General features: G+C 42.3%; 1 protein-coding gene and 1 pseudogene across 3 annotated transcripts in view; both read right to left on the reverse strand.

The window, feature by feature from the left end:
• Positions 1-7905: 7905 nt before the first annotated feature.
• Positions 7906-8851, reverse strand: LOC127205032 (60S acidic ribosomal protein P0-like; annotated as a pseudogene).
• An 8173-nt stretch (positions 8852-17024) lies between these two features.
• The window catches only part of Sec63 (SEC63 homolog, protein translocation regulator), a 68210-nt gene continuing 58137 nt past the window's right edge, over positions 17025-27097 (reverse strand). For all 3 annotated transcript variants that reach the window (XM_051164161.1, XM_051164160.1, XM_051164162.1), the window contains 5 exons: positions 26137-26295; positions 25094-25195; positions 22053-22151; positions 18291-18395; positions 17025-17387 (listed from right to left, as the gene is read on the reverse strand). In XM_051164161.1, the coding sequence (XP_051020118.1) occupies positions 17244-17387; positions 18291-18395; positions 22053-22151; positions 25094-25195; positions 26137-26295 (609 nt within the window). In that variant the 3' untranslated portion in view covers positions 17025-17243. The remainder of the gene's footprint in view (positions 17388-18290; positions 18396-22052; positions 22152-25093; positions 25196-26136; positions 26296-27097) is intronic.

Below are 27097 nucleotides of genomic sequence, written 5' to 3' on the forward strand. Positions count from 1 at the left end.
GTTCTTCTGAAGCCATGGCAGTAGCTGTCCACTTCCCCCTTAGCAGGCCAAGCAAGACTGGCTCTATCAGCCTAAGCCAAAAAGAAAAGGAGCCATGACTGTCATCAACACTCAGAGAGCCTCGAAGGAGCAGCTGGGCTTTAGAACCAGCGATCATCAGAACCAGCCCTGTAAAACCACATGAGCCAGGCCACCCTGAAATTAGGAGGGGCGGGGCAGGGATTTAGCTGAGAGGAATCCCGAAAATGGGAGGGTACAGCGAGTTCACACTGGGACGCAGCACAGGGGCTTGGGTACCCTAGTTCCTAAGCATTCCGCAGGCCTCCTCGGTTGCCTCGCGCCCCCTGGTGGCCACAGGTAGTTAAGCCACTTACTCAATCCTGACTCTGCTACCTAGATCCCAAAATCGAGGAAGGGAGAAGGGGCCCTTTGGGGAGCAGAGCTTCCTCAGACTACTACCGTGAGTTGCTCACAGCATCTACCCTGATATCAGTTCTAGCTGCAAAACAGAGCCTTTGGCTGGACGTCCCAGGAGAGATAAGATCTTGTCTAAAGGCGTCTTTGCCGAATGAAACCTGCTCTAATGAGTTCAAGGCAGCCTACATAGTGCCTTGCGGACCACACCATGCGTGACTCCCTAGGTGGAACAAACTGATCCCATCCTTTCAGACAGGGTTCAGTGGCAGGATGTAGCTCTTTTAGGGTACAAGAATAGCCACACACTAACCACTCGAACACCAGACTCAGAGTGACCCAAGTTTATTTGAATGCTGAACAAAAACTGAACAAATCTGAACATGAACTGGACATCAAATAACATAAACTGACTGATCAGGGCCATAATCTGGGCTCGGGAGCCAGACTATGACTTCGATCTGCTTCTAAGGCAGGCTTTTTATAGGGAAAAAAACTGTCACCAAGTAATAACCAGGGAATAACCAACAAAACTGTAACCAGGTAACAACCAGCTAACAAAATTGCAACCAAGTAACAACCAAGTATCCAGGTGTAGGAAGCAAGATTACATCATTTGAACTAGCTAAACAAAGCGTTTCTAACTGAGCTTTAGTTTGATTGGCTCTGTAATTAGGAAACTTTACAGAATGTCCAGGTAACAAGGTATACAAACTGCGAGAAATGAAACCATAGAGGCATAATCATTGGAAGGCAGAGCCTAAAAACTTAAACTTAATTTCCCCTTATGATCAAGAATATGGCTTCTGATATGCTAAGAGTGATGGCTGGTGTTAGCAGAGGAGCCACAGTTATCCTAGGAACCGAAGTAGGTCTCAACAGACAAGCTGTAGAGTTTAAGCAGGTTACACAGTTTCCATCCTCAAACATAAAGCTTGTTAGAAAGGTGCCAGTAGGACTGCAGAGACAGCTCAGCAGTTAAGAGTGCTTAGTGCTCTTGCAGAGGAGCGGGGTTCAGTTCCCAGCACCCACAGGCAGCTCACAACTGTCTGTAACTTCGATGTTTTTAAACAAAAATCTCAAACATTGGATTTTACCAATAAGATATAGGAGCCAGATGCTGGGATGAAAGCTTACTAGCTCAGAGAGGCAGAGAAAGCACCTAGCTGACCTTCCTATGTCCCAGAAGCAAAAACTCCCCTCTCCTTCTCCATACAGTCTTAGAAACCCCTCAGATTAAATGTCCCTTCCCTTTATTTCCTGTGCATCCCTCTATCCATCCTTCGGTCTTCCTCTATGTTTTTTTTTTTTTTTTCCCCCACGTTCACTCCCAGTCAACAGGTTGCTTGCTCCACCTCTTGACCGATGGTTGACTTTATTTAATCCTGTGTAGAGAAAACTCTTGGATTAAAGGTGTGTGCTAGGGCTGAGCCACACCCACAACTAGAAACAGGGTTTTCCAGTAAACAACACAATCTTGGGTTTCTGAATGTGATCAAATATCATGCAACACTCCAATTCCAGGGGATCCAACGCCCTCTTTTGGCCTCCTTGGGCACTACACCCATGTGGTTCAATAAGTCGAGGGCAAAACATACACATAAAATGAAAAAAAAATGAGGTGCAATAAAAGAATGTACAATGAAAATGGCTTCCTCATGCCTCAGAGCACAGTATTTTCCAGTTTAGTTTACTTCATTCCCACAGCAATTTCCGCCTCATTGTCCTCCCATACGTCCTGGGTATGTTCTCTAGACCAAGCAGCCCTCCAGTAGGAACTCTGAGCTCAAAGTCAGAGTTACCTTGTAAGACTCGTGTCGGGTTTCTAGGAGATTTCTAGAAATCTACAAGTAGAACAATATGATAGGCAGATTTGGGCCCAGGGGTCCCGCTCAAACTAAGGCACCAGCCAAGGACAATACAGGAGGTAAACTTTAAACCCCTTCCGAGATCTAGCCAATGGTCAGAATATTCTCCACAGTTGAGTGGAGAGTGTGATACGACTTTCTCACGTACTCTGGTGCCTCACATTTGACCATGTCCCCTGGAGGGGGAGACCTGGTGGCACTCAGAGGAAGGACAGCAAGTAGCCAAGAAGAGACTTGATACCCTATGAGAATATATAGGGGGACGTAATCCCCCTCAGGAACAGTCATAGGGGAGGGGAATAATGGGAAAATGGGGGGGGGGGGAATGGGAGGATACAAGGCATGGGATAAACATTGTGATGTAACAAGAATAAATTAATAAAAAAAATATGTATCGATAAAAAAAAAAAAAAAAAAAAAAAAAGACTCGTGTCGGGAGAGTCTTTTCCTGGAAGCCCCAAATGAGAGGCAGAGTCCGAGATCGATGCAAACGCAAGAGGCTTTTATTGATCTGTCACAACGGGGTCTACCTGCCTTTGGGGAGGAGACCCTGAGCAGCAAAGGCAGTGGGTTTTTATACCCTTTACAGAAGCAGACCTCAGCAACAGTGATTAGTACAAACTTAATTGGCTAACAGGGTGACCTTTAGGCTGATTGGCTGCTTGACCAGGGCTACGCGAGGGGACCAGACCACAAGAGGGAATTTTTCGTTTGTTCTGGTCACTGTGACCTGTAGCTCTGATTGGTTTGCCCCAGGTGCAAGCTCCTAGGAACAGTTGCTATCTGTGTGTTTGTGGCTCGCCCTGGAAACTCTGGCGGGGAGGGGGCGGTCAGGTGCTCAGGCCCTGAACACAAAATGGTGTTGATTTGGTCTCTACAATCTCAGCTCCCCGGATGCCTTCTTTCACTTCTGCCCAAGGCGGAAGTCCCATCATGGGACTGAGTTTCTTCATCAAATTTGCTATGATAAGGTTTTATCCAAACGCTTCTGGAATGTTACTGTGGGATGTGTTTTTGTTCGCTTGTCTGTTTTTCATTTTTTAAAAGAAGGATAATGTTGAAAACCAGAAGATTGAGTAAAGCAGATTGTCCTCCATTCTTTATCCATCCAGGCGAATCCCCTAAGGACTGGGCTTTCCTGAGGAGCATTTCCTGCCATCAGATGCCTTTTTGACTCCAGAGTGAAGAGCCACTTTCCTGAGGCTCTAGACAGCCAGGCCACTAAGGATATTCCAGACTAGCTGGTGTCTACAGTCCTGTGAGCCAATGTTTCCAAGCAGGCTCTGCCCACATATTTGTATGAGGTGAAGAGGGAGGGAGGAAGAAGGGGAGGACACTGTATAGATTGAGACAACCCCTTACCCCTAGAGAGAGGGAGGCGGCTCAGGACACACAACATTCTCAGGAAATGTACGGGCCTCACAGGGCACCCTGAGGCATTATAAGCGGTAGGTAATTGGGGGGGGGGGATTCTCTTGGGGGAACAGCTGCCAGAAGTTGTGCAGGAATCTCCAGTGTTGCAACTTTCATCAGTTCTCATGTATACCAGGTGGGCTTTTTGGGAAAGGCAACCCCTCAAGTCACCCACATTCCCACGGGTTACCCTTCATCCATGTTCCTGTAAGTAGCCCCATCAACTTAGTGGTTCACCAAGCTGGGCATGGATGAAATCATTCTTTGGTTGGTTATTGCTTCCATCTGGGGCAAACAGGCACCCTGTTCAGGTCTCCGTGAAAAGAAATACAAAAGACACATAAACTCATATGTGTATAAAACATCCATATATATATATATACACATACATATAGGTGTGTTTATACATGCATGCATATTCTATTGCATGTGCATACATGAACAGACACATTTAGATGCTCCCATCCTTGGCTCTACTTCAGGAGAAGGCTAACTTAAGGTCTGCAGGTGTTTGGCTCAGCCACACCTCTCCTAACAGCTCCAGCACCTCCCAGCATTCTGACCTCCTATGGTCTTGTCAGTGGGTGATCTGTCGTTTCTCATCTTTAAAAGAAGAAAAAAAGTCAGCAAATCCCATTTCTTTTGCCCTTGACTATTCTAGTGTTTGGGCTTTTTAATGAATTAACTAGTTTATTTTTTGTAATAAAGTTCATCAGCACAGATGTTTATAATGAATGTTTTGTTCCGTGTGTGTGTGTGTGTGTGTGTGTGTGTGTGTGTGTGTGTGTGTGTGTATGTGTGTGATAACATACATAGAAAAGGGGGTTAAAAGGAACGTATAGCATAGTGAAATTTCTCCAATGGACTCAGAAACCATCCAACTGCCAAGAGGCCAGCATCCTCTCTTCACTTCCCACTCTCCACCGGCCTGACTCCTGGTGGTCCCTCCCTCCACCCATTTCCGTTTCCCCCTCTAGCCAAGCATCCCTTGCGTTTACACTTTAGATAACGGACAGAGGAATAAACTCAATTCTACTGCTTCTCTCACTCGGTGTTCTGTTGATAAAATTTACTCCCGTTGACAGCAGTAACTGCATTTCATTTGTACCCACCACTTTAAAGAATCCCATCACATGGCTAATCTATTGCTACATAACAAATCACCCAGCGGGGAGCTGCTAAGAGTAGCGTTTATTTTGTCACATCTGTTGCAAGTCTGAAATCCGAGAGTGGCTTATCCAGGCTCTGGCTGCACTCTCACTGTTGTCGCCTCCAAGCTACCCCCTGGTCTGCAATCTCCAAGGACTTAGTCGGGGCTAGAGGAGTCCTCAGAGCTAGCTCCCATGGCAGTCCATGACTTGGCTTCCTCAAGTGGGCCTCAGCATAGGACTGCCATGACAGACTCTTCAGTGTCCATGAACCAAGAGACAGTACTGCCTGTGAGAAAGCATGCTGCCAAGATGGAAGCTGTAGTGTCACCTACAATGGACTCAATCCTTACAGTGGCACACCATCACTGTTGTCCACATATGACTCACCGCAGAGCCTAGACCTGGCTAATGGGAGGGGACCACACAATGATATGAGTGCCAGGAGGCAGAGGTTACTAGGGGCTGGCTTGGAGGCTGCTTGCTATTGAGAGCCATTTGAGTTGCTTCTAGTTCGGGGCTGTCACTCAAAGCACTTCTGCAAACATTCTTGCATGTGTCTATGGGACCATGGGACACACACTTCCGTGTGGGTAAAGACCTAAGTGTAACTTCAAGGTCATTGTGTAACTGACACTTAGTAGCTGATGGCAGTCTGTTTACAATGGGTTTTACAAGTTTAGCTTCTATCAAGATAGCAAGCAATTTGCAGTTGTTACAGTACCCCCACACATCCCCAACCCCCTCACCTCCACCAAGCCCCTGCATTGAATTAGCCTCTTCTGTTTCAGTCACTCTGGTAGGTTCAGAGTGCTATGTTGTTGTGTTTTAATATTCCTTTCCCTGATAGACAGAGAGCCTCAGTAGCTTCTCAGGGATTCATTGGCCATGAAGATGTTTTATGAAATGTGGTAGACATGAAAAGAGGATCGGATCACGAAAGGGCCTACTGCCCATCTGAGGGGGCATGTGGTCAGTCTCAGACAGGGAGCAGCTCTTTGGAATCTGCTTTCATGACACAAAATCAAAATTAAAGAGTTTTACTTTTAGTTATGTGTACATGTATACGGAGTGTATATACACACAAGTGCAGTGCCCATGGAGACCAGAAGAGGACATCAAATCCCCTGAAACTGAAGTTACATAGAACTGTAGGCTACCTAACATGGGTGCCAGGAATCGAACCTCGGTTCTCTGGAAGAACAGCAAGTGTTCTTAGCTGCCCAGCCAGCTCTCCAGTCCCATGTAAAACCTTTTGTTTAAGGTCACCATCTGGGTCACTTGGCTTTGACTTGGTGAAAGAGGTACAGGCACAGCCATCTGTCAGAACAGGGCAATGTGCAAGTGTTCACACCTGAGCTTCCTGCCAGGTGGCCCAGGTCTGTCTGGGTCCACTTCTTCCCTGTCCAAGATGCTTCTGAGACTCATCATTCAAATACAATTCCTCCTTCTCCCTCTCTCACTCTCCCTCCCTCCCTCTCTCTTTCTTTCTCTGTAGCCTTAGCTGTCCTAGACCAGGCTGGCCTCGAACTCATAGTGACGTGCCTGCCTCTGCCTCCCTGAATGCTGGAATTCAATTTCTCAATTTGGTCTTTCTTTTGGGGAATGTTCATTGCATCCTGTTTAAAAATACTTTTTCTACCCTTGGGTCATAAACATTCTATATGAGTTTCTAAAAAGGCTCCATTGTTTAGCCTTTCAAGGTCAGAATTAGATGCCACCTGGGTTTAATTGTGTGAGGCATGAAGTGGAGACATGCATTGTTCTTTCCTCCAAATAGGCATGCTATTGTCTCAATATCATATTCTGAATGTGCCTTTCATCGCACACACCACCCACACTTGTCCTATAGCACCAACATAGCCTATACATCAACGGTGTGACACCCACAGATGTGGCCTGCTTCGGATCCCTTTCTCTACTGCTGGCCTGTCTGTGGCTCTTGTCCCAATACCAAATTAGATCTCTCCTCCCCTCTCCAGTTTCGTTTTATTGCAGTCAATTAACACAAAATAAAAGGTACCATATTAGCCATTTGTGTGCATCCTCTGGGGGTATTTATTACCCTCATCATGGGAAGCCACCGTCCACCTCCAGAGAGCTCTCCATCTTATAACTAAACTACTATGACCATTGAACAGTAACCCCACCTTCCATCCCTCCAGCCCCCAAGAACTAGGTTTACAGGCACTTAATTTCCACAAAATCTCTCTCTCTCTCTCTCTCTCTCTCTCTCTCTCTCTCTCTCTCTCTCTCTCCCCTCCCCATGCTTTTGGTATCTTATCCAAGTGATAACTGCTGAGTCTAAGAACATGGAGATGTTCCCTTTATTTTTCCTAAGTGTTCCTATATAGACTTAGGTCTTAACACAGTTATGTCTTTAGTTCTTTGTGAGTTAATTTCTGTAGATGATGTTAGTAAGGTTCCAAATTAGTCCTTACCTATTCATGCATTACCTATGCATATCCGGTTTTTCCAGTAGCATTTGTTGAAAATGCCATCTTTCCCCAACTGACTGGTCTTGACACTTTTGTTCAAGATTATTTGACCAAGATGGGTGTGGTGGTGTGTGCCTTTAATCCTACTACTCCTTTAGGCAGAGGCAGGCAGATCTCCATGATTTCCAGACCACCTGGTCTTCACTTTGGGATGCAGGATAGTCAAGACTACATAGAGAGACCCTGACTCAAAAAAAAAATTATTTAACCATATATATAAAGACTTATTTCTGGGCTCTCTTGCATTCCATTAGCCTGCATGTCTGTCTTTATGACATACTGCAGTATAGACAACTTTAAAATAAGGACAAGAGGCTCCCTTAGCTTTGTTCTTTTTTGTTCCAAGGGCTCCCTTGAAATTCCACATAAAGTTTAAGACAGTTTTTCTATTCCTGTAGAAAACAAAAAATTAATCAAAAGCTCTGGGGATTGCACTGACTCCGCAGATAACTTGGGCGTAGTACTGACACCACAAATTTTGAGCCTTTCCATTCATGAGCATGGAATTATGTCATCTTTAATTTCTTTCAGCAATGTTTTAGAATTGGTTGCTTTGAGAGGTGATCAGTCAAAGAGGCCAAATCCCAGATCCCCATCTGATTCCTCAGACTCTTCTTTGGCTTCAGCCTTGGCTGGGGCTGCAGCAGCAGGAGCAGCAGTGGTGGCTGCAGCCACAGGGGCAGCAACCACAAATGCAGATGGATCAGCCAGAAAGGCCTTGACCTTCTCAGCAAGAGGGAAGGTGTAGTCAGTCTCCACAGACAAAGCCAGGACCCTCTTGTACCCATTGACAATAGAGTGTGGCACCGAGGTGACAGTCAGGTAACCAATCTGCAGACAGATGCTGGTAACATTTCAGACACCCTCTAGAAAACAAAAGTGCTGAGTCTGCTCGGTGATGTCAAGCACTTCAGGGTTATAAATGCTGTTGTTGTCAAACACCTGCTGGATGAGCAGCCCAAAGGAGAAGGGCGAGATGTTGAGCATGCTCAGCCCTGTGGCCTCGCTGGCTCCTACTTTGTCTCCAGTTTTTATCAGCTGTACATCGCTCAGAATTTCAGTGGTGCCTCTGGAGATTCTAGTGGTGATGCCCAAAGCCTGGAAGAACAAGGTCTTCTCAGGCCCCAGACCTGTGTTCTGAGCTGGCACAGTGACCTCACGTGGGGTAATGGCACCAGCACGGGCAGCACGGGCAGCGCGGGCACCTTATTGGCCAGCAGCACGTCCCTAATCTCGGTGAGGTCCTCCTTGGTGCACACAAAGCCCTCATCCCCCTGGATGTGAGGCAGCAGCTTCTCCAGAGTGAGGTTGTTTTCCAGGTGGCCCCTGGTGGCCTTGCACGTCATGGTGTCTTTGCCCATCAGCACCACGGCCTTCCCTCAAAAGGACATGCGCATCTGCTGCATCTGCTTGGAGCTCATGTTGTCTGTTCCCACAATGAAATATTCAAAAGTTGGGTGATCTTAAGGAAGTAGTTGGACTTCCAGGTCGCCCTGTCTTCCCTGGGCATCATGGCAGTACATCAGGGTTTGCCACGCAGGGTTTACAATGTCACTCTAATGAGGTCGCCTGGAGAGAGCAAGTCTTAAAACTTTTTATTCCTTTTGATGCTACTGTAAGTGGAATTATTTTTCTGGATCCCTTCTCAAACTGCTTATTGGTAATGTACAGGAACAGAAGTGTTTTATATGTTGATTTTGTGTTCTGCAACTTTGGGAGAATTCATTTATGAGTTCTAGCAGGTTTCTCTACATACAGAATCATAGCACGTGGGAACAGAAACAATCTCACCTTTCTCTTTCCAACTGTGATGCTTTTTGTTTCTATTTCTTGCCTAATTGCTCAGACTAGAAATGCCAACTTCAGGTTGAACAGACATGGTGAAAATGGACATCCCCGCCTTGCTCTTAGAAGGAACAGGTGTTTTCCCCCATCACACATTGTGTCCATCATGTTATTCCTGTGGCTTTGCTAACTCTTACCCTCATTTACTCTCCCTTGTGTTTTGCTGGAACTGCTTGTACAAACACCCACACCATCTCCTTGCTGACAGTCCACACAGCATGGCAGTACAAAGTCCCCTGCTTCCTCAGTAAGCTTTCCTTTTCAGACGTGACGTTCAAGAAAGCGATTGTGATAAGCTCCCTGCCCAATTCTTCCACAGTGGATGGCCAGGTTAACACATGTAAGAGGCCCGTCTGTGTGAGAAGCCACATGAGGAGTCTTGGAGTCCCACAGTCTAACACTGAGCAGGACAACACTCACATCTCAGTTCACAGCATGCTGTGCAATGAGATAGACTTCAGTTACGTTCTGAGTCTCACGCTAGGCAAACAGCGCGTGTGTAAGGAACTCATGCAGACTGTGCCCCACATGGAGCAATCTTAAGTGTGCCTTATTTTATTGTGAACATATTGCTGGGTGCCAACAGACAGAACTGATAGGAACTTTTGTGAATTTGAACCTAGTGTTCCTTCCGGAAACAGCCCTCTTCACAGACCCCGCATGCTCGCTCACTTTTCACCTTTAGTCTTCTGCCTTCATGTCAACATCAAGAAATTCTCCAAGTCAGGCCTGTAATCCCAGCAGGATCGAAAGTGCAAGGCCAGCTTTAGACAATTTACTTAAAAAGTTGAAGAATAAATTCCTAAAAAAGTTTAAGGCATGTCAAGGGGAAGTGTACCGGGAATGTAGCTCACGGGTAAGAGTGTGTAAAAGTAACCTTTATTTGCCTGACATATTTGTTGTATCAGAGGCTTCTTTCCTCCATCTGCTAACCTTGGTTGGCCTAGTCCTGGAAGCTTCTAGCTTTCATACAATCTAATGTAGGCCTAGAATGTTTTCAGCCTCTGAGACTTACTGCTGAGTAAGCTCAGTCTTTCTAGCTCTTTCTGAACTCTGGCTGGCTGGTTCAACTCAGCTGTTCTGGCTCAAACACCTCTCCAACCTGATTCAAACTGATTTCTCTCAGCTTCTGACTAAATTGCTCTACTTGACCTCAGACTAACTCTCGCAGTATGTTCTAATCCTCTGGCTCCTCATTCTCTGGCTCCTTCACCTGTGTCTAACTTGCCCTCTACAAGCTGTCTCTGTAAAACTGTCCTGGAAAAACTGCCTCCTTTCTCTGTGCAGCCTGGGAACTCTGAGATAGGGGCTGAGTCATGTGTAACCCTAGACCCACTGCTGGGAACACACATGGCGGAGGCAGGCTAGTGAGGTAGAGTTGGTGATTCTGTCAGCTTCCATTTTCATGCATACATTGGCAAGTTAGACACTGGGAGTTTGGATGTGCACAGGAGCTCTCCAGATGGAGCAAATCCCTTCTCCTCTCTGGCTCTTTGTTCTTACCTTCCTCCTTCACATCATGTCTGACCCTCAGAGGGGCAAGAGAAGCCAGATGGCTCTGGAACAAAGCGGCAGTGACACTCTTAGCCCTTCCACTCACTCCTGCCATGACATCACTACTAGGAGAGGGTGTTGGGCCGAAACTCCGGTTGTTTCCTTATTGATGCCTTGCTTTGGAGAGACTTAGGCCAAGTGGCAGCTAAGTACCAAATGCAAAGAAAATATTAGAAATCAGAAGCTTAAAAAAAAAAAAAAAAAAGGCTTTTTAAAGATTTCATACCCTGAAAAAAATTGTTCCTTGTAACACACCAAAACACTAAATTCTACTCAAATCTTAGTATTGCCAAACTTAAATTCCATGTGAAACATGCTGCTCCTGAGGTGTCACTCTTGACATTTGGTGAGACACCCTGTCATTAAGTCAGCAGACTTGAAAGACACAGGGGCTGGCCTTGTGCAAAGAAATACTGCAGTAGATCATAACACTACAGTTTCACCCCCACTCTCAGAAGCACTTCAGATAATAATTTTAATCCTTATAATTTCCATCATAATAGATTCAGACTTGTGAGGTGGGACAGGAGCTCCTAGGGATCGTGGGAAAATATAACTCAAGTTCTGAAGCCATAGCTCTGAACCAAAGAAGCTGCCTTGCAGTCTGTCACATGGGCATCTTTCCCGCCTCTCCCCCTTCTCCTGGCCACTGCCCCGTGTGTTTAATGTGTTGTCAAGAGGAACAGTAAGCTTTTGAAGGTAAGTGACTAGAGTCCCAAGAATATGGCAGAGAACCAAGAAATTAAGCTGGAGAAACTTTGGGTGTGATTGTGAAGCAGGGACAAGTCGGCAGGGCCGGGATGAAGGGTGGTGGAACATATCAATGAGTCCAACTACTAGATGCCACATTCCCTGAGGAACCCTCCACCCCCTCATCTATGCTGGGAAAGGCAGTAAACTCTAGTCCTTTATTGAATTTACTATGTGCACTTTTTTCCTAGGTGCATTTAAAAATTAATACTCATTGGTAAACATGGTAAACATGGAGATACTCTCCAGTATCTCTAAGTGAGATGTCAGAGGCAGCTAAAGCAATAAGCAATCTAAGCTGATGCTATTTGCAACAGGGTTTCAGAGGCTCTCTGGTTAGTTCAAGCAGAGGCCTACAGCAACCTGGCGGGGTTTTATGGTAGGATGCAGATAGCACCCTACATGTCATGGCTTCTATGGCTACAATATACAACAGATATAATGTTCACTTTTTCAGACAGCCCTTCCCATTATAACAGACTGAATTCAATGAAGAACTATCTTCAAGTTGAAACAAAGCTATCCTTGACAATAAGACAAAACATTTACAAGAGGCTAAAAAGTACATTAACCTCAAGTGAGATGGTCTAATTATTTTTTACAAAGAATGTATTCCCCTGAAAGTTAAGTGTCCCACACCTCCTGGTATAATATTTATGTAGACAGAATTCCATATGCTGGAAGGCCACTGCCCACTTGTACTTTATACCTGAGCGTGCATGAACACGCATGCGCACGCACGCACTTTGGTTACATACTGCCTTCTCATAGATGTGTATCCAAACAGCCACAGTAGACAGAGGCATCATTTTCCTCATAACAGAGGGCATGTTTGCTGTTACACTGCACCGTGAACAGGGTCAACAGTTTGCACACATACCTTTTTAAAGGCCTAGGTTCCCATGTTGACATGCATCTCCCACGTGGAACTTGGAGGGCAGGAGCAGTTTGGGTGACACAAAACTCATGCTATAGCCGGGCGGTGGTGGCGCAGAGGCAGGCGGATCGCTGTGAGTTCGAGGCCAGCCTAGGCTACACAGAAAGACCTTGTCTCAGGGAGAAAAAAAAAGAAAAGAAAAAAGAAAGAAAGAAAAAACCACAAACAAAACTCATGCTATGTGTGACCAGGGAATTGGAACTAGCACCCAAACAATGTGGCAGATTAACTTGCAGAAAGAGAAAAATGGCAGACCCTTCACAGCTGATACCGTTCAAAAAACTAAATCTTATAAAGCAAAATAACATCACTATCTTACCTGATTGCCACTTCTCTCAAAACAACAGAACGTAGCACTAGCACAGCGGATACCCAGCAGACTGTCTCTTGGCATTGGCTACAAATGGGTTTACTGTCCAGCCAGCTGCAGATTTGATGAGTTACATAGGTAAGGAGACAAGGCTTGGTGGGGGAGGGGCAGGTGGGTACAGAAGCTCAACCAGAAAGGAAGGTGCAGATAATCCAGAAAACATTTCTTAGCTGGGCACAGTGGTACGTGCCTACAGTCCTAGCTGTCCAAGAGACTTAAGGAGAACTGTGAATCCAAGAATTTGAGGCATGGCTGGGAAACAAGCAATAGCCAATCTCAAAAAAAAAAAAAAAAAAAAAAAAAAAAGAGGTTTTGATTTAGACCTACCAGTCTTTAGAGAAAATTAATTATGGCCCTGTCGCCCTCTACTGGAACCAAGCTGGAAAACACAGAGCAACTGTGATGTTAACCACCTGCTTACACCTCAGTGGTGGCCACCGCTACCATTATGCAGGGTTAGAGGCTCCTTTCGTACTGGAAGGATGGTCCTTCCCGCACCAGCCTTTAATGTGCAGCTGCCACTGACCGGCCAGCTCCTAACAGCTACAGCTCTGCTCAGAGTCCCCCCTCTCCCATGGCGCCACTGCAAGGGCATCTGCTATCTTTGCTCTTGGGAGCAGCTGTAGATACAGACATAGCAAGTACAACCTTGCCTCCTGGTATCAGAGTATGTCATCCCTCCCATCTCAGACGGCAGAATGCCAAAAGCCCCAACCTTCAGCTTATTGAAATGTCACCCTGTCTATACCACAAAACAGTAGTATCCAAACGTTTTCATCACGCACCCAAATCAGAAAAAAATGTATAATGCACCAGTAAATGTATTATTTATTTATAAATTATAAGTGTACAACTGTACAATATATTATGTACATTATAAAACACACAAAAATAGAAATTTAAAAGGATGAGATTAAATACAAAGAATCATTATTTTAACATTTTCTCAATGGACTTATTATCTGCATACCCCTGGGATGTACACACCTGCCTGAAACCACAGTTCTAAAGCATGCCCGTGATTGCTATTTGGATTTTTAGCTCAGTTACAGGAAAATGTACAAGATGGTGTCTGTTTTGTTTATTAAGGTCTATAAAATGGCCCTAGTGTCAAGTTTAAGTGTTTGATGATGCTAACTTCTTGGGACACATTTGAACTTATCACTGTACAGCTGGTAAAATGTCATGCTACGGCTCACTGATAGTTGTTTCACTTTAAGGCAGACTAAATAGGGGATTCATAGAGTTGAGAAAATGCTTCAAAAAAGAAGCATTTAAAAACAAAGGATATATGTTGTTTTATCCAAAGAGGATAGGTAGGTAGGCAAAGGCCAACTAATTCAAAAGCTCATCCCTAAAAAAATAATTCCTCTGCCTAGTGGCCTAGTGAAAGATAAACAAACCAACACCAACAAGGAAGAAAATAAAGAAAAAAGGAAGGGGAGACATCCTAAACACTGGCCACTGTACCAAGGGAAAGAGATTAAAACAAATTCCCACCCATGTGCTGATCAAATCCAAGAAGCTCTGAGCACAGAGCGTCCGTATAACTGCAGAGCTGATCAAAAGAACCTGGACATGGAAGCAAGTACATGATAAGCAACCCTTCAAAACCATGTAGGGTGCAGAAGTGCATCGGGAACACAGATTATTACTGAGCAACACTGCAGTGCGTGGTAGGAGCCAGCTGCAGTAGACACCTGAATAAATGGAGTAAATATTTAACACAAGTGTGGTGGCTCTGGCCTGTGACCCTGTCACTCAGGGGACTGAGGCTGGAGGGCCACAAGGTCCACCACTTGGGCTACACTGTGAGTTCAAGGCCAGCCCACGGTATATAGTGAGACTGACTCAAAAACAAGAAAACCAAATGAGGACATGCTAAGAAAGCCTCAGTGTGCTCCTAGCACACAATCCCCTAGTTCCACGTGGCATTCCACTCCTTCCTATGCCTCCTGTAGTCCAAGCTTCCCGGAAAACAGAAAGGCACCACTCACCTGCCTGCCCTCCACCCTCTCATGTGTGCTAGGAAAGGCAAAACAAAGAACAAGAGATTGATCCATATATAGAGTTGCATTCAATGTGCTCGGTTCTTTTCAAATACCACAAAATTTTAGAGAACACCAACATTTAATTTTGAGTCTAAGGCCTCAGCCAGGTCTTACAATGCTAAATAACCTTTGCACCTGCCACACTTTCAACCATTAGTGAAGTCTCCTTGTGGAAAGCTGTATTTTGAAGGCTCCTCTGCAACTTTGGAGATTAAAATTTTTACACAATGTAAACTACTTAATTTCATATATAATCAATTTCACTCTGTATGCATATACTGTGTTTTCATCTATATATTCAATTATTCTATTGAAAAAAAAGCCAGTGTTTTGAATAGGAGTAAAAACAAAACTTCACTCAAAAATTTCCTGTCAACTAAATGCAAACCAGGACAAGGTATTAACCCTATTAAGGAGAAAGAAGGAATGTTGAGTTTGGTGACTGGGTAGAGATGAGAGCCCTACGTGCGGTCTTTCACCTACGGTACCTGTTAGAGGAAAACTGACTCTTTAGGTTGAGATGTTGGTATACATCACAAGATAGGCAAACGTAAGCAAATCGTTGGCATTTCCAATCATGGCGGACACGCTGATTTGTAGGCAAGGTGCTGTTATCAGACTGCAAATCCTCACCGAAGAGTCTCAAACCAGAAAAGCCAGTTGTCTGAATGCACTCTGTGCACCCTTTCAGAGGAAAAGAGCCACTAGAAGAGTGTTCTTGAGCCTGCCTACTTTAGCAAAGCTAGGAAATGCAAATACTTGAATTCTGTTTGTTCACTTTCCTCTCATCTGCTTCACCAGATATAAGCTGGCTCACCCCATCACACTTCCAAGTCTGTCTGGCAGCTACGACCAATGCTAGCTCTTCCCAGTAAGACTTGGTTTGAAAGCAAACCCACCCGCTCACACATAAACACACGAGCCAGGTGTTTAGTAGCACAGCTTCTGCCTGCAAAGGAAGGGATGGTCTCCCTCAACCACTGAAAAGCAACTGTTAAGGGGTACATCTTAAATTTAGAACAACAAAAAAATTCATATTTTTGGAATTTTAAAATTTTATTTCCAACTACTATAGTAACAAAATACCAGCAATAATTCTGCACGAAGAGTAGCAACCTTTTAAATAAACAAGGTCTTAAGTTAGTATTGCAACAGTACTTTGGCCTATGGAGAGTTTGATAGGATTATTGCAATCAGTCTTATAGTATTGTAGATTTGTGTGTCTTCCATATCTAGTAATAAAAATATTCCTCTGACCTCAGTGACTCATCACACACACGTTTCTACTCTATGTTGAGCACTGACCTTTAGGTTGTACTAAAGTGAGAGAAAATAGCTGTTCCTCCTGGGTTTTCCAAGAGTATACAGAGATAGCAGTCACTTCCACAGTGAGGTACAATATTAAATTTTAGTTGAAAAATAAAAGATTACCCTATTTATGCCCTTTCTCTAGGAGTAAAAAGACAAACACAGTTACAAACATAAAATGAGTCAAACTTCTATTTTATTAACAGGAGTCCAAAATGAATACAAAATGCCTCCTTGGTATGCTTTATTTACTTTCTTTAAAAGGCTTCTGATAAAGTCAGGTAGAGTAAAAGCTAAGAATATAGTTCAGCTTTTATAGTGAGCCTTTTCAAAAAGGTTGAATGACATAAACCAAGCATCAGAGAATGTGTGGTCCCACAATCACTTTCAGCCCTGAAGCTTATCAGAAGTAGATCCTGCGCCGACACTAACAGAGGCTCTAAAAGGCTGTAAGCCATTAAAAGCCACTTTTATAATGTCTGCTAACTCTGGGCAATTAAGAACGGAAAATTCCAAAATGTAGCCCTCTGTATTATGTGGAATGTGTGAGAATGCCACACATTATGGCCAAGATAGATGAAAACAAAGGTTTGAACTCACATATGGAACTGTTATAATGTTACCATCTGCAAAATATCGATAAATGAATAGTAGTTTAACAGATTAAAAACTTGAGCAGATGTTACTTAAAACATATTTGTGATGTTTATATTTTAATGTTTACTAAAACTTAAGCTGAACAGAGAAAAGTTCCTCATTTATCGATTGTGTTTCATGTACCTGACTTTCACTGAGACCATAGACTGACCAGGTAATGCACAGCCCATACTTCTGGAGATATGTAACAACAAAAGGGTTATTACCATTTGCAGATGAGATAGGCACACCGCCCCATACCTGAAAGGCTTTAAATGACTCTTTTTCAGATGGTACCATGGCACCAACTGTCTATTTTTTGCATCCATTTCTAGTAAAGACACCAACACTTCCCTCCACGTCAGTTCTCCACTGCTTCTGCTTTATTATACTTTACAAAGCAGCAGCTGTTTCAACTGTGTGCAAATGCTGTGGTCCACTCATACACTGCTTAGTCATCACCTTCCTCTTCTTCCTCCTCTTCCTCAAAGCTATCTTCAAATCCCTCACTGTCTTCCTGGTCTTCATCACCTTCTATTGCTGTATCCCACTGTGGGTGGTTTTCTGGGACAGGCTTGGCTTCATGAACTTCCAACTATAAAGAATTAAATGCACACTTCAGAAATTTGGAGAGGAACAATGAGAAAAATACCTAGTAAAGGTTTTCTTTCACCATGGCAATCACAAAGAAATGGATTTTGTGGCTCCAACTAAATTCAATGCATTCATTACAGAAGATACTTCATTCTGCAACTGAAAACACTAAATACACTTACACATAAATGTAACTGAATGTCTAATATAGTTCAGTATTTGGCGCTGCAGAAGTTAAACCATGTAAGAATGTATTTCTAGGGCACAAAGTACAAACAACTATGGTTCTTTTTTTTTTTTTTTTTTTTTTACAACTATGGTTCTTATGCAATAATACTGAGTGGTATCTTACTAGAAATCTTTGGCTGAAAGAAGAATAATTCAAGTATGCCTTCCAAAGATTAGCTGTGAAGTAAAAGTCTATGGTCAGTTCAAGAACACAGAACTCTCAGGACATATAGACTCACCTTTACTGGCTCCTTTCCTCTGAAAAGTTTAACAATGATTGACCACAACAATCTCACTAATGCAATAGAAAAGCTCAAGGGAAATAAACACTGGTCTAAGATGATTAAAAAACAAAAACAAACAAACAAAAACCCTTCATTTCAGAATCAATAAGCACTCCAATAGTCTGTGGTAAAAATCTGAGTCTTGCTCCCCACCACCCCCTAAAAGTCTTTTTAAAGAAAACAACATATTTGGTAAAACCGTGAGATGCAGCACTTTAAAATGACCACTAAAGCAACTTAAAGTCCAAGTTCAAAGCTCCTTAAGACCTAACTATTACTGAAAGTGTCTGAGATGATCTTCTTCCTTCTATTAGTCCACATTTCAAAACTGGAAATGCTTCCCACACCTTCCTTGGGCACTTGCTCAAAGATCACTAGACCCATAGTCTTACCTTCAGTGGTTTAATCTGATCCAAACCCATATAGGAGTCTGATCTCAGAAACACTGTATACTGATAATTTCCAGGCTTGCCTGGTGCAGGAAACTTCAGTTCTACCTAAAAAGGTAAAAACCAACACTTAAAAACCTGGATTACATAAAAGAAACAATGACTGAGCAAAATGCCGACTTTTGACGCAGGATGCTTGGAGCGAGGTTACATTTTGACCTAAGGAACAAGCCTCAGCCAGAGGCAGAGCACAGTAGTCCTAACATAAGTCCTAACAGTGCTACATCCAGCACTAGACTGTTGTCTCCAAATGCCCATGGCTCCAGGACAAGAAGTGAGGCAAGGAAAGATTCATTTGGAAAGTTAGCAAACCAAAAAAGAGAGCTTTTTTGTTGACAACAAAGTTAGATCATCTTAGGGGGCTTTGTGTCTCAAAGGACACTTTATAGTCAGGAATAGGAGCTAGAGACAGTGGGCATACTTTAGAAACTATGTGCTAATTAAAGTCTTTATTTGGGGCATTTTGTCTTTGGGTGTAATATTCTTGAGGTAAGCACATTTAGGCCAATTTCCACACATTTTAGGTGAATGCTTTGTTATCCTGCAAGCTAAACATTATTTCGCAAGTACTTGACTCATACTTTTCAGTTACATAAAAGAAACAACAGAATGCCCTTAAACTTCCTACCTCTGAGTACTGAGCAGATAATTACAGAAACTTTCACAATAACAAACAGCATGTGATCTCTACTTCGTCTATTATAAACATTAAACTAAAAGGAAATCAAATTAAGCAGAACTGCTGGAGTTCATCTCTATGTACACAATTCAAGAAAGCATAGTAAAGCAACCAAATTCGATGCTGTCACTTTAAGACTCAGAAGAAATGAAGCAAAGAATAAGTGTTGAATTAACAGACTTGGAAAGATTAAAAAAAAAAAACAATTCTTGCTAAATTCTCTTATTTTCAGGATAAATTATCTATGCCTTAAAAATGGCCAAAGAACCCTACAAGGCACAGGATGAAGGGACAGAAAGGACATATGAGCCAGAGTGGGGAGAAATGTTGCAGAAAGAAATCTTGAAGACACAGCAGAGCCACTGCACACTCTGCTCACTACAGTAGTGGTCATCCACACACGGAAGGACTTCAACAAGGCCCCATACTCCCAAGGGACTGTTGCTGGCAGTTAACAGTGGCTAGGGGATAAATGTGTCAATTTTTCAGTAGTTAAAGTTGCCCTCTTTCCAATAAATAACTTCCCATTCATGCTCATGCAAGCATCCTAATTAAACCCAGCAGAGAGACACACACACACACACACACACACACACACACACACACACACACACACACACACGTTGGCAATAAGGGTTGAAAGGGCACGAAATCAGAAGGCACAAGGGAAAGAGTAAACAACTAAAACCCATTATATTCATATATGAAACTCAAAACTGTAAAGACACAAAAGAATTGCATATTTTACTCTATTATATTTCAATAAACAATTTATAGTTTTAAGAATGCCCTTTACCAACTGACATCGATCCACAGCAGAAAAATAAAGTATAGATTACAGAAAACTGTATAAAACCATGTCCAAAAGGTATCTTATTTTCTATCAAATCATAAACAAGTAGTAGCACAGTCTTAGTGACTGCAATTCTATACGAGGATAAGAATGCATCTTCACATGGCCTTGTTATGCTCTAGTAATCTGCCTCCAATCCTCAAATTCCAGATTTTTGCAGCCAATGTTATATATTAACATAGGCTATTGTGGTGCATATCTGTAAATCCCAGCACCTGGAAAACTGAGGCATGGAACAAACTAGAGAGAAATATTCATTTTGTTTTTATTTTTGTTTTAAAGGGTTGATTTCTCATAGTAAAAGAAAAAATCCAAAGCAATTTAAAAGATTAAATAAAAATCAACAAGGATATGCCCTGACCACACTAATGGTATCTAGTTAAACCATTAAACTTTGACTACACTAAACAAAAAGCAGAGTGAAAAGTGACTATACCAAAACCACTGCTGTGTGCTAAACATTTGGTAAAAAAAAATCTTTGGACATTGCCAATGTCCTGGAAATAAGAAAACCTTATTGCTACAAATGGGGAGCAAACAAAGTAATGTGTAATACATGAAATATATGAATAAAAAGAAATATAATGAGTAAGCAACAAGGCAAAGTACACTGATATTCTAATAAAACAGCCTAGTAGAATCTTGGAAAAGATGGTATTATGAACAGAAAAAGAGGGGCTGGAACTTATCACTCCAATAGAGGCCATGCTTGGCTGGCATTTTTCTCCAGGAGTACAAAGGATTAAGAGCAAAAACCAAGTATAATCTTCCAGTAGATTTTGACCTGAAGATGAAACAAAAATTGTGGTAGACATGAGGGGAAATTAAATACGAACTGTGACACTGCATCACATGAGTGTTGATTCCTAGCTAACAACTACACTATGCTTGTGGAAGAAAAGGCTATGTGTTACTTAGGAGATCCATGTCCAAGTTTTATTGTAAGAAAAAGGAAAGGCTGTGAAGCATGGTATCTGCAGACTTGTGCAAAATCTGGGGGAGGGGAATAACCTGTATAGTATTATTTACGTGTAATACTACAAAGAAAATACATGAAAAATGGGCTGCTGGGCAGTGGTGGTACACACTTTTAATCCCAGCACTCAGGAAGCAGAGGCAGGCAGATCTCTGAATTCGAGGTCAGCCTGGTCCACAAAGCCAGTCCATGACAGCCAGGACTACACAGAATAACCCTGTCTCGGAAAGAACAGCAATAAACTTGGTAACACAAACTGTCTACAGGCAGAGAACAAGGCAAGCCGGAGAGCTGCCTGCTAAGGAGGGCTGCAGACTGGATGGGGAAGCAGCCAAAAGTAAGAAGTGTGTTACAGTCAACAAATGGGCAAATTTCAAGTTCTGCATCTCCATATCTGATGTCAAAATGCTCCTTAGGTCTCCAGCTCCTTTCAGCTTTGCTGACTGTAACACACTTCTTAGGAGATGTGGCCTTGTGTAGGAAGTGTTTTACTGGGGCTGAGCTTTGACATTTCAAAAGTCCATGCCAGACCCAGTCCCTTCACTGGCATTAGATCCTACTTTGAGATTCCACATAAACTGAAGACCACCTGAGACACTGTTTGCTAGTAGGACCAGTCTGTAAGCCACTTCGCCTCCTCACCAAGATACAGTACAGCAGAATACAGCTTCCATGAGGAAACAAAACATAATAAGTAAACAACTGTTTATCACAACACCACTGTGGACTTCAATCTTGAATTGACTGAACTTAGAAATACCTAGAATGGTCCGGGTATGTCTTAAACTCCAGAGCTATGATGCAATCAATGATTAACCCTTTGATGGCAACATGAGCTGATGACATTATTAGGTCATGGGCTATAGGAGGTGGACCCTGTCTAGAAGAATGTGCCTATGAAGGCACATCATCAAATATGGATGAACCTTCTGAAATTAATCCTCTCTCCCTTAAAATTATATATAGAATGTATATAGAGAATATATATATATATATATATTCAGATGTGTGTGTGTGCGCATGCATGTGCACCCACAAACACATAAGAGCAGGTATCTCAAGAGGCCATCTAGTGTTACAGGGTGGCCCCAATAAAAACAAACAAAATACAATGAACAAAATACAATATACTAAATTATTAAAAATTTAGTGAAGCATCATAAAGGATAAGACATTAAAACATTGTTAGCCAATTACCTCTTCTGTATCCTTCAGTGTACACACATGATATGGCATGGATATTAATGTTTGTTCTTTTCTATCTGCAATATAAAGCCACCACCACTCTTGTTTTTCCTGTAAAGGGGGGAAAAAAAACCAAAACGAGGATGAGTTATCCAAAAGGACTGAGGAACAGTTTTAATGCACCTGTTTACAGAGATGCCACATCCTCAGCACTGACACAGCGCCTAGCTCAATGGAAACACACTGTGCACAACCACTGCAGGGCACACTCACTAGTGCCCTCATAAGTTTATATATAAAGTTTCTGGAGTTCCAGCAAATCCAGAAAGCCTACTAATGGATCTCAATATTAGATATCCCTGATTTACTTTAAAATGACAAAAGACATTCTAAAAAAGGAAAACAATTTAAATTATTAAAACATCTTAAGTATGAATGGAAGGGACTTGGGCGGCCCAATAAAAATAATATCAATGCAAGTTGGGGTTAAAACCATGCACCACTACTGCCTAGCATCGCCTTACTATTAAAAGAGAGCACCTCAGATTTGAAGAATTCCATTGCATACTACTACACATTGCAGTTCTGGCTGAACTGCAGAAAGGTCAGAACAACAAAAAGATCGTTAGGAAACCGCCACCAGACTGCACAATGAGAACTGGGAATTAGAAATGATAGCACATGGCCAAGTAGCATATATGCACCAAGCTTCAGTGTGCCCAGTAACCATCACTGCGCTACATTTCCATTAGTGAACTAGTGCTAGGCATCCACCTAGTATCATCTGTTGTAAGGACTGAGTAGGGAAGATACCTTACCTAAGGAGTTCAAAGGAAATGTGGGGAGCTAAAAATAAACCCCAGGATGTGCTAAATATACATTAGCCAAAATAGCAGTATTCCAAACTCTTAAATTTTTATCACTTAAAAAAACTCTATTGATAGGAGCAACAATGTCGTGAGGAGGGGGAAGGGAGAGAGGGAGAGAGAGAGAGGGAGTAGGAGGGAGAATGAGACTATTATTTCTTTGGACAATATTTAAATCCAAATCAATGCTTCTCCATTTTGTTTTACTCAGGTAGCAGGACTAGCATGAAGTTCCTGCATTTGCTGGTCCATCCCACTGGCCCAGTCTTTTCCATTATTATTTTTGTTTATCTTTATAACACTGCTACTTTAAGCCCAACAAAAAGCTCTTCTGTTGAATGGCATAGGCTACAAAGCACTGAGCATGAGTAAGGCTAGTAAGCAAACCACAATGTGCAATGATGAGAGCAACTCCTAATAAAATTCACTTCTGCTTAACTTGAAGATTGATGCGGCTGCAGGATGGTCGCTTGTGTGTGTGTGTTTGTTTCATATATACACAGTTTATACAAAACTAACCGTCCCAACATGTCATATTAATGGAGACTTTTACAAGTGTTCAGATCTGCTATTGCAGCATGAAAAGAATAAATGAAATTGTGCTCAAATAAACTTTGTTTAAAACAAAAGGAGGCATGGTGGCACATACCTTTAATCCCAGCAGTAGAGAGGCAGAGGCAGACAAACCTCTGCGAGTTCAAGCCAGCTAGGGATCTTTAGGAAATAAGTGGGGAGGCTGGCCTTATGCTCAACCTTTAGACATTGTGAAACAGCATTATCATCTACAAAGCTCACATTACAAATAAATAAATTAAATGAATAAATAAATCATCTAACACCTCAATGTTTAACTTTATGATTTTGTGTTGGGCAACATTCCTTGTTCTCATAGGTCACATGTGGCATACAGGTCATGAGTTTTCAAATACTGACCACAAGGTACAGACTATACTAGTAAAGAGCATTTCTGAGAATAAAATACTTTAAGGGAGTCCATTATTAACTAAGCATGACCTAAAATGATACTGTCAATGACATGGGTACCAAGTATGTGGGATGAGTACTTACCTTCTCCCACACTTTTAAAGCCAGTCAATGAGCAGAGCTTATTTGCTTGACTTCAGGGTGCCTGGTGTTGACAGGCCATTTCTGCAATGGGGAAACGCCTCTAACAGGTGGTCTAAAACCCAAGCTACGCCAGAAGAGCAGCACACACACAGTAAGATGGAACCCTGGGCTGGCTTTTCTCCAAGTCACAACAGGAGTATGTGCAAAGCCATTTACTTATTGCTAGGAAAGTCCGGTCATTTAGGACTTAGATGCCCCCAGAATCTTGCACAAGGAGAGAGCAGAAAGTTCTGTGGCAAGCTGTGAAGCAGTCCATGAACTACAGGACCCAACTTATATTTTTGGTTGTGAGCCTAGGCTTTAATAATGGCTGAGCCATCTCACCAGCCTGGGAACCAGCTCTTGATCTTAACCCCACAGATCCTCACCTTCAAAAGCAAAATGTCAAGGGAATTTCACAGTCATTTCCAGACCCACAAGACAGCAAGGATATTAAGAGGTGAGCAGGCATAAAGACAAAGTAAACAAAGACAGTGGCACAGACAGCACAGTGGTGCTCTTTCCTCAGTGTGAGACTCAGGTATGTTCAGTTCTTGCTGAATTTTGTTCAGAGCCCAAAACAACTAGTCCTGTAGTTATTACCCAAGGGGTCATGTATTCCCACAAACTAGGAAAGTTACTGGTGTCAAAAGGAAGTTGTTGGTACCAAGTGGCTAGATAAGGAACCCTTCGAGATAACAATCTCTTTCATACTACTTAAAACTCCACGAGGGTCAGAGACTCAAACAACCAAGTAACCAAAGTCAAGATAATGCATCTTATAAGACCTCCTCTCACTACTCAGTGAAACAGCCAACAAGCCAACGCTCAGTAACAGGACCAGACATGACAGAAGCTTAGGAAACCACACAGACTTAAAGTTAATCCCCCTGTAAACAACATAGTCACAGAAAATCATCCATATTATAATATATCCTTTGTTATGAGGGTAACCTATCAAAATAAACCAGTTATTACACGTTGGAGCAATAAACATACTACATAGCAGTACAAATCCCTTAAGAAATATATGGAAAGAAGAAATGGAATCATGGAAACACTAGGCTGAGTACAACTCACCTCAGGAAAGTAAAGACTATACACAGGGTGTGTTATCTTTGACTTGGTTTCTAGAAGAGCTCTCTCTTTTCTCTGTATACTTTGTTGTAATTCTTGCCACTCCTAAGTGAAGAAAACATTAATACTTGAAATACGTTATCTTCTAGAGACCATATGCATAACATATTAATGTTTGTACATACCACATTTATTTTAAGTCTACTAGCCCTGGTAGCCAGTAAGTTCAAGGGCAAAAAGCACTTCCTATTTGTCTGAGACTATGGGCTAAATTATGCTTAGAATGAGACAGACTTTGCATCTGTTGGTTAACTGCATCTCTCTGTCTTCTAAAGAAACTCATCTATAGCTGGGTGTAGTGGTACACACCTTTAGTCCCAGCACTGAGGATCACTTTTTCTATCTCAAACCACAAGGGTTATTACTTTTAGATCAAAAGCCCCGTCAGAAGAGTAAGTGAACTAAGTAAGCTGAAGTAAGTTTATACTGCATCTGCAATGAATCTCTAGCACTCTTTTCTGTATTGTTCCTGAAAATGAAGTGAAACTTGGTGCATATACACTGCATCTCACATCTTAATAAATTCTTAATTATCTATGAAGTGCAAAAAACAAAGTGGCATTCTAAATGCTTTCCCTTTAACTCACTATCCAGCATTAGGTCTGCGTCTCACTGTGATCAGGAATCAACAGAGGAGCCTTCCAAGGACAGCTCCTGTCTCACAACTGCCTTCCCTTGTTTACTTCTACTTGCAGAGACACCGTCCATCATGAAAAATCCCTAAAGAGCCCAAACTAATGTCAACAAATTTTAAGAAACTGGGATTTCCAATCCTAGTCTAAAACAATTTTCCTTTAGAATTCCTCAAAACAAATGCAATCTTAAAGTCATAAAACTCTAAAATGGACGAGTTAAGGCAAGCAAACAAATGAACAACCAGCTGCAGTGATACTCAGAAACATGATTCAATGATTTAAACTATCCCGTCTGGAGCTTGGCTCCGTCCTCAGCAAGAGTGGGGTAGGGGCTGGGACGCCAGGGCTTACTGCTTCATCGTCTTTGTTTTGTTTTTCATCTTGCTCTCTGTCAGATTCTCTGTCACTCCCATCGTCTTTTTCACTCTGCGAGTCTCTATTGGGTTCTTCCTCTTCAGAGTCGCTGCCTTTGTCAGAAATGTCCTCTTCTTCCTCTTTTACTGCAGCTTCCTAAAAGACAAAAGCAAAGACAGAAGTGCTGAACGTCTCAGTCAGTAAATGGCTGAGTCTCTGTCAACATAACTAAACTCAAGATGAGAAAGGCAAAAGGCAGAAACGGAGGGCATAAAGCGTTAAAGAGAAACTGTCTTCACTCATGGAGGCCATCGCTGCATTTGTGGAATATCTTTATGAAAACACTTACGAATGGTTGAAGTCAATGTCAAGTCATTAAGACTTCTTGAAAGAAGGTCAATGTTTTAAGAAATATCTTCCTACAAAGCTGTAACAGCTACTGAAAAGTCATTTAAAGTACCACCAATAAAAATTTTCAAGAACACAGCCATACAAATGTGCCACACCTGTCAGCAGCTCTAAGTTACTCAAGACAGGCAATGAATGTGAGCAAAGATTCAGCAACAGTACCATGCTAATCCCAATCTCAAACCAGAGTCAATTGATGTCAATCCAAATTCAGTAATCACTTTTTAGTAAAAATTACTGACTCTAAATGTTTAGTTGAATATAAAATAGTTAAGAAAATAAGTAAAATTACAAGCTAGAGAATTTACATTGTAATATGTAAAGACTGCAATTAAGCAAGTGTGACACTGGCGCCAGAACAAACAAAGACAGTGGATTACAGCATCCGGAGTGACACATTACAAGCAATACGGCCACTTGTTCTAAACAAAATGCCACTGCAATTCAGTGAGGAAAGAATTGTACTTTCAATAAATACTAGAATAAGTATTCCATAATTTACATTAGTATGAAAAGTCACACAAGATAGGTCACAGAGCTGACAGTAGTA

This window comes from Acomys russatus, chromosome 21, assembly GCF_903995435.1.
Source record: "Acomys russatus chromosome 21, mAcoRus1.1, whole genome shotgun sequence".
Classification (NCBI taxonomy): Eukaryota; Metazoa; Chordata; class Mammalia; order Rodentia; family Muridae; genus Acomys; species Acomys russatus.